The sequence below is a fragment of the Brassica napus genome, chromosome A6 (assembly GCF_020379485.1).
Source record: "Brassica napus cultivar Da-Ae chromosome A6, Da-Ae, whole genome shotgun sequence".
Taxonomy (NCBI): Eukaryota; Viridiplantae; Streptophyta; class Magnoliopsida; order Brassicales; family Brassicaceae; genus Brassica; species Brassica napus.
Genome location: NC_063439.1, coordinates 21,424,824 through 21,432,892, shown reverse-complemented (window position 1 = coordinate 21,432,892; position 8,069 = coordinate 21,424,824). Strand labels below are relative to the sequence as shown.

At 37.2% G+C, this 8,069-nt stretch overlaps 2 protein-coding genes and 1 pseudogene across 2 annotated transcripts; 2 read left to right on the top strand and 1 right to left on the bottom strand.

Annotated features, from left to right (window-relative positions):
• Positions 1 to 1,666, top strand: LOC106348283 (probable WRKY transcription factor 30). The gene is made up of 3 exons (XM_013787997.3): positions 1 to 396; positions 570 to 704; positions 918 to 1,666. The coding sequence occupies exons 1-3, from the start codon at positions 107 to 109 to the stop codon at positions 1,432 to 1,434; spliced, it is 942 nt and encodes a 313-aa protein (XP_013643451.2). The 5' UTR covers positions 1 to 106; the 3' UTR covers positions 1,435 to 1,666.
• A 159-nt stretch (positions 1,667 to 1,825) lies between these two features.
• LOC106348285 (arabinogalactan protein 41-like) lies at positions 1,826 to 2,750 on the bottom strand. The gene is made up of 2 exons (XM_013787998.3): positions 2,433 to 2,750; positions 1,826 to 2,100 (listed from the first exon to the last, which is right to left on the bottom strand). The coding sequence occupies exons 1-2, from the start codon at positions 2,548 to 2,550 to the stop codon at positions 2,027 to 2,029; spliced, it is 192 nt and encodes a 63-aa protein (XP_013643452.2). The 5' UTR covers positions 2,551 to 2,750; the 3' UTR covers positions 1,826 to 2,026.
• A 147-nt stretch (positions 2,751 to 2,897) lies between these two features.
• Positions 2,898 to 3,884, top strand: LOC106348284 (annotated as a pseudogene).
• Positions 3,885 to 8,069: the final 4,185 nt, after the last annotated feature.

The following is an 8,069-nucleotide window of genomic DNA, read 5'->3' as shown; positions in this document are numbered from 1 at the left end:
AATATATCTTCTGCAAGCCATGCACACTACATATACATCCTCTTAATAACACATTTTTTGTACCATCTTTAATCCATATACCATATTATTTCACTCTCTTAACGTAATGGAGAGGAAAAGTAATAGTGGAGAGTGGGAGAAGATGAAGAAAGAGATCAGCGAGCTGATGACAGAAGGAAGAGACTATGCTCACGAGCTCAAGTTTCAACTCGGCTCTTCTTCATCTGATCAAGAATCACGTGAACATTTGGCCAAGAAGATTCTTGAATCTTACCACAAGTCTCTGACCATTATGAACCACCCCGCCGAACTCGACCAAGTTTCTCCTCATATCCACGGTGGAGGAAGCCCCAAGAGCGATGATTCCGACCAAGAACCCCACCAAAACATCAAGAGGTATACTATAACTGAAATAATCTATCATTTTTATGAAATTTTTGAATTTGGATAATGTAACAACGACGATACTAGCTAGCATAAACCACTAAACTTGTTATAAATGTGCGTTTCTATTTATGTTTTTTTTGCATATATAAACTCCTAACTATTTGAAATGTGAAATTTTGAAGTTCAAAGAAGTCAATGCCAAGGTGGACCGAAAAAGTCAGAATTACCCCTGGAGCTGAGATTGATAGAACTCTTGACGATGGGTTCAGTTGGAGAAAGTACGGCCAAAAGGATATCCTCGGAGCCAAGTTTCCAAGGTTAGTCTCGTAAATTACCTTTGCATAGTTCCTGAACTACGTGTTCATTTATTAATCACCGACAAACTTGTGCCCGGAAATGTGACAGAAACATAGGAGTATTACACAAGTACCAAACTTTAATAATCATAAATTCATATCGTACGAGAAAACAAAATCATATATTATAATTTCTTTCAATATTATAATTTCTTTTCTTTTTTTCTGGTACAGAGGATACTATAGATGCACGTATAGAAAATCTCAAGGATGTGAAGCCACCAAACAAGTCCAGAGATCCAACGAAAATCATCAGATGCTCTTTGAGATTAGTTACCGAGGAATACATTCTTGCTCCCAAGCCGCAAATGTACGTTCAGCCATTCCGGTGCGAGTTCTTGAACCAAACCAGCCACAAGAACACGAAAATCTTGAGATGGTGAAGGAAAGTCTAGACGCTGGCCATCACAACTACAATCATCAATCACATTTGCATCAAACCCTTCAATATCATTTGTCCTCTACCCCAACTCTAGAGAGTAACAATATGATGCTTCAACTGGCAGATCAGAACATTGACCTATTCGGATCTACGAGTTTCTCTAGTGATCTAGGAGCTAATGTCAACTATGATTATCTGGCTTCTCACAATGTTGGCTCGGTTTCTCACTCTACATCAAACTCTCCTTCGGAATCTCCGTTTGAAAGCTTTGATCCAAATAATCCATTCAAAGGTTTTAGAGGGTTCTAATCTTAGTTAATCACTAAGAGAAAGAGGTTGAAACTTTATGTGATCTATTAAGAGAGATCGTTTATTCATAATAGCTAATCAGTTTCCAAATCAATAGTCCTACTTAGTTTCTTAATCATGTTTTTGTTTGCTTATTAAATAAGCCTTATTTTGAGATCCATGTTTCTTTTACCAAATGTTGTAGCAACAAGTTTGAATCTTTCTATTGCAAAATAAAGCTTTCTTTGCTTTAGTTTGTCGGTCAATGTCAGAGATTGATTTTTTTTTACAAAGCGTTTCTTTAAAAGTCAATACGAACTCACAGTGGCATCAATAATTGTTTTGGGTTTTAATTTAAAATTTTAAGTTATAAAGAATGCCACTGAAGATACTGAATATGGGAATGAAGAAAGATGTAAAGTGATGAAATATATTTCAAACAGTTGACGCACATCGACGTTATACAAATGAACTTCAAAATTGTATCACTCCAAATATTAGAAAACCTCGTTAATTTCTCTACCACATAAATTTTTTGGCTCCATTCAATTATAATCAAAATGAGAAAATATAATTAAACTAAATAGAGACCAAAATTAAAATGACAAAAGGATTAATGGATGTAATAAGTGAGGACCAAAGCCACCAACATAAGGACATATGCTATGCCTTGGTCTATTGTTGTTCCTGCAAATGAAAACAGAGGTTATCAAAATATAGAGAGTTGTACAATTGCATACTAGTTGGTTAAGGATAGTTCCTACTCAGTATTTTCCTTATTTTCAACTAATGCCATATATTAATTAGTTTTTCTTTGAGAGCATCCATGTCTGAGAAGTTTAAGATATATGCATTCACACACGTAACATATTTTGCGACATCTTACTTAAATCTCTCTGTCTCAGATTATTAGACTAGTCAGTGTCTTTATTTTTGTTCAACAGTCACGGTCATTTCTATATTATAAGTTATAATTGTTACTAAAGAATGATAGTATAAAGGCATATAAGTAAACTGACCATCGCTTGTCGGAGCCGGAGCAGAAGCTGCGGACTGAGCCTGTGCCATTGGAAAAAAAATGGAGAAAACTATCCATACGATTGTAAGAGCTCCGAAGAAAAGTTTAGACACCGACATTTTCAAAGTAGAGATTTTCTCCCTTTCACTCTTCTCTTTAACTGCTTAATTTGATATATAATAACCAATTATATACTCAGTTTTAAAAGGATTTGTACGTTCTTCCCTCCCTCAGTTATGGGTGATGATTTAGAGAGGGAAGAACAAGAGAAAGAGGAAAACGAAGGAACGAAAAGCTAGGCAAAAGCGAGAGAAGAGGTAATGAGAATTTTGAGAGCTTCTTTTGGCATTTTATTGAACAATTATTTTCTACTTTGTGGACGACCCGCATCCCTCGGAATAACACCAATTATTATTCATGCTTATTTCTTACAATAAGCTATTTCACAAGAGTTCTATTTTAACTGATGGTAAAAAAAAGAGAGATCCAAAAATTGTGAATGTAGAATATAATTATAACTATAATGGGCCACATGACACGTCAGAGTCAACGCCATAATAAAGATGAACACAACAAGAAAAGTCAATTCCAAAACGTGAAGTCTAAACGACATCGTTTTGTCTCCTCACTCAAGATAATACTGAAACTGGAGGGTTTTGTTCTTTTCTCAGAGCAACTAAAATGGCGTTTACGACCACCACCAACGTCCTCTCCCTTCGCTCCCCTTCACTTTACGTCAGCCCTAGATTCCCACCACTCCACCATCCTCGCAATCCTCCTCCTCTCCGTCTCTCCTTCCCCTACAAACCCTCCTTCAATCTCTCCCTCAAAAACCCTAAAACCACCGTCTCCAACACTCTCTTTGACTAAACCCTCTCCTCAATTCCCCTTCTCCGACTCAACCAAATCACTCACCACCCTCGCGATCCTCGCCGGAACCTTAACCAAATCCCTAATCCACAAACTCTCCCCCCTATCCCCGCAGATCCAAGCCTCCATCCGAATCTCCTCCGCCGGTCCTCTGTTCTTCGCGGCGATCCGTGACCGTCCCGCCGGCTATCTCAACACGCCGTTGACGGTCGTCGCGGCCGGTTTGTCCAAGTGGCTGGATATCTACAGTGGCGTGTTGATGGTTAGAGTTTTGCTGAGTTGGTTCCCCAACATCCCTTGGGATCGCCAGCCTTTGTCTGCGATTAGGGATCTTTGTGATCCTTATCTCAATCTCTTCAGGAACATTATCCCTCCCGTCTTTGATACGCTTGACGTCAGCCCTTTGCTTGCTTTTGCTGTTTTGGGAACTTTGGGTTCCATTCTCAACAATAGCAGATAGATTTAATTGTTCCAAGTTGTTACTACTCTGCTTATGGATCTTTGGTGTTTTATATATTTTTCTGTAGTTATAAGCTAATGATAATGTATTGGACTCAAACGTTTCAGTATCAAAATATCTTTTTATGTTCTGTGTTTCTGTCGATGAATGAGTTTTGGTTTTTATGTGAAAGCTTGGAAATTGTTTTTTTTTTTTTTTAATATGTATGAACAGAAGTAGATTGTTGTTTGTGGCAATGCACAAATTTGATTTCAGTAATAGAATTGGAGCTAGATAATGGTGAAACTGACAAGGAGGAGTACATCAATTGTACTTGTAAACGAAGTATTGTGCTATGAATATTCTTGTCTCAACCCAAGACAAACTTATGAGTCTTGAATATTTTTTTGGGCTTATTAGCCATATAGCCATATTTCAAAAACAAATGAAGAAAGTAACAATGATTTTGACGTAATTCATTGTCAGACTTTTTGGCTTGATTCCATCCAGTTATGCCCCTCACCATAACAGGTTGCCGGTTCGTTATTATAAAATGAACGACGTGGAGGGATTGTCTGCCGCAGTAATAATCACATATAATACGGATCGTTGTGCGCAGCTGTCTTGAGCACGTATGAAGGAGGATATAAATCAAGAGTAGTGACGAACATATATGAGGGAGATAGAATCTCTGTTAACATAACGGCAATCTGAAGATGATGACATAAATCCTATTCCGATTGTATTGCTTTCCATACTACGTCACGTACGTGGAATAGTTTATTGTAAGTTCATTTACAATTGAGTGATGGTGTTCTAAATTTTAGAACCGTGATAAGGTGCATGGTGAAAGTAAAATATGAAATGGTTTACATAAAGTCAAGCTGAGTTCAGTAAAACCATCCAATTTAGACGACGAAACTTTCCGTTTGGCATGAGTCAGATGAAATGTAATATATATTATGAACGTAAATAGATAGATGTGAAGAATCTTCTTTCCATTCCACATGAACTATATAAAGTATAATAAGTGTATGCACATGACCCAAAATAACCACTTACATAGACGCTGATGTATGTGGTTGTGCAGAGATGATGATGTATTCTCTGCAGTAAATGGCCACTAATGGATTGCAGCTATTCCATATAAAAGATTAGGAGGAAGCCACGTAAATAGGTGGAGTTATTAGAGATGTTTTACTGTGCAGAGTTAAACAAGTGGTGTAAATTAGAACGTGTACCAATAAGTGTTGTATTCCATCTAATTACCACTGTAAGTCCATCCGACGGAAAACCATATACTATGTTATTTACCTGAGAACAACTATTCCATGTACCATATACCATGTTAATTATATACTAGCTGCATTTATATCATGTATAAATTTGAATGGTAATATTTTTGAACTTCTATGCTCACATCGAAGTGTGTACTTTTTACCCAACCTGAACCTGAAACCAACATAAACTAAACTGAAAAAGCAGTATTTCATTCCATCTGTATAGTATAAAACTGAATAAAGCCATTCTATATGAAATAGCCGACATATTTCATTCCATATTACAAAAGTTGTTTAGGGAATACTAAATCTTAACTCGGAATACTAAACCCTAACCTCTGATTTGTAAACCATACACACATTTTAATGATGTAGGTTAATGATTATAAATGTATGTTATAGGGTTACATGCATATTTGCACCGCCCATTACGAGAAGACTTTTATACTATATACAATGTACTATTTAAAATGATACTATGTGCATACTAGAGCCATGATTGAGCAACATGAAATACAAAGCTAATACGAATGGTAATAGAACACTTAACAGTAAACACTAAACCCGAGTTAAGAAAATATAAACCCAATTTATAGGCAATTCAAATCTTCAGGAAATTAATTCCACATGCCATAATACTGAAGACATGTATTTACATTCCTCATGAGCCACATGAAATACAAAGCTAATGGGGATGGTAATAGAAAACTTGATAGTAAACACTAAACCCAAGTTAGAGAAATATAAACCCCAATACATAGGCAACCCAAATCTTTGTGAAAGTGAATTCACCTGCCATAATACTGAAGACATGTATTTACATTCCTCATGAGCAACATGAAATACAAAGATAATGGGGATGGTAATAGAACACTTGACATTAAACACTAAACCCAAGTTAGGAAAATATAAACCCAAATCCACCATAGTCAACCCAAATCTTCGGAAAACTAAATCCACTTGACATCAAAACCTGTCTCAAACAATCTACTTGAAAGGTCTAACTCGTCCATACCAAACCTGAAGAATGAAAAGTAAGAGAGGCAAAGAGTGAGGACAGTTCATACTTTAATATTTAATATAGAAATGAATTATGAGTCAAACCGAATAAGAATGGCTAACGAATGAAAAGACATATGATGTAAAAGGCATATACATCAGACTGAAGCACCCCGAACATCACACTGAAGCATATACATCAGACTGAAGCACCCCGAACAAAAAGCAAAACAAACCAAACATGAGCAGAATCGATACTATCCTACATGGAATGGCTGAGTGATAGACGGTAGATGATTGACAATGTAATATGCAATATAGGAATGAATAATTACGTAACTAAGTCAGAACCGGCAACCGAGTGGAACAGTATGTCATTTGAATGTACCACTCCATGTGAAATGGAATGTTATTAACCAAATACTATTCCATGTAATATGAGTCGAAATAGACATCAGACTGAAGCACCCCAAACAGAAAGCGAAACAAATCAAACATGAGCACAATCGATATGATCCTACATAGAATAGTTGAATTGTATACGAATACTATTACACTGTACATAGAAATACATACAAAATTTCATACTATGTGAACTAACGGGCCAAATCCCAGCAATGATATTCCACACATCTTCGTATAGATTACTACATCAGATAGATTGCATCACCGGCATGCAACAATTCAATTTTAAGAAACCTCACACAACCCGGGAAAAATCGAACCCTAAATCGATTTGAGGAAGTCCGATATGCTACGCCGGAATTCCGTAACCGGAACAATGGTTGGTTTACAACAGGAACGATGGATTATACAGACATAACAATAAGAAACCCTAATTTTGCATAGATCTAAAATAAAAATCAGAGAAACATAGACGAAGCAGAAAGAGAGAGAACTTACGGGATTGTCAAAGATATGAGAAACCCGATACTCTGTTAAGGTGAAGATTCGACGGTGTTACTCCCCTCCGACGAGACAGTCGCAAAAAATCCAACCACCGAAGCCCGTAGAGCCGAAGCGGAGTAGAAGGGAAGACGACGTAGATGAGAACTTGAGTGGAGTGAGAGAGGATCTGTAGGAGGAGATAAGGAGGAGGGTCAGTCGGATTCGAGAATCACCCGACGAAGAAGGAGAGAAGGAGAAGTTGTGTGGAAGGGGAGACGACACGATTTACTCTGGACAATAAAAATATTTTTTTTTTTAAGTGGTAACAGGTTAGCCGGTTAATTCAGAGGGGTAGTATAGTATTATTATGTATATATGACGCCGTATATATATCTGTTAGGTAAAAACGCCACTTAGTGAATTACCTTTTTTGTCGTGTCTATTGGCCCCAATTTCCCTATTTTTTTCCGGTTACTTCCAGTTACAAAATTTAGTATTAATGATTTGACCGGTGAATATTTAGAAAATTGTCATTCTTTATTTTTTTTCTTTATAAAACTACAGTTTGTGGGGAGAGATTCTAGATGGCTTGTTAAAACGTTTGAGATAGTTTAAGTCGTAAAGCGTTATCATTTGACAGAAAAATAGACAACCAATTGAAGTCATGCAATGTGTATGATAAGCCCACGTTCCTCTCCCGCCTTCGTAGGCGTGAGTCTTCAGTCTCGTCTCTGTCTTCCTCGTCGAGCGCTCCTCCGTGACGGTCTGAAACCACAACTCATCGTCAGCCTAGCCTTCGCCGTCGTCGTTGTGCACCAGATCCGGCGAGAAGAAGATCGCACAACTCCATTGGCTGGTTTTCATATTTTTCCACAACAGGTCCTTGACGTTTTTAATATTTACTCCGATCACCCCACAACTATGGAAATTACATATACACCCCTCCGATCAACCACAAAGTTTTCAGGTGTACAGATTAGACCTCCTTTTAATTGCAGAATGATCCCTCGTCTCATGATGGTTTTCAATTCAACCACAAATTTTGTAGTTTGTAGGAATAACCCCACAATTTAGCCCCAAACTTCTCATTTGTGCAATCCAAACCCTAGGATATGCAAATGAACACTCTAATTAATGTAATATATACACCTAATATGCCATC

Coding starts and splice junctions, on each gene's coding strand:
- LOC106348283 (XM_013787997.3), top strand. CDS start 107: ATGGAGAGGAAAAGTAATAGTGGAGAGTGGGAGAAGATGAAGAAAGAG. Junction 397..569: donor CCCCACCAAAACATCAAGAG/GTATACTATAAC, acceptor GAAATTTTGAAG/TTCAAAGAAGTCAATGCCAA. Junction 705..917: donor CTCGGAGCCAAGTTTCCAAG/GTTAGTCTCGTA, acceptor TTTCTGGTACAG/AGGATACTATAGATGCACGT.
- LOC106348285 (XM_013787998.3), bottom strand. CDS start 2,550: ATGTCGGTGTCTAAACTTTTCTTCGGAGCTCTTACAATCGTATGGATA. Junction 2,101..2,432: donor TCCGGCTCCGACAAGCGATG/GTCAGTTTACTT, acceptor TTTCATTTGCAG/GAACAACAATAGACCAAGGC.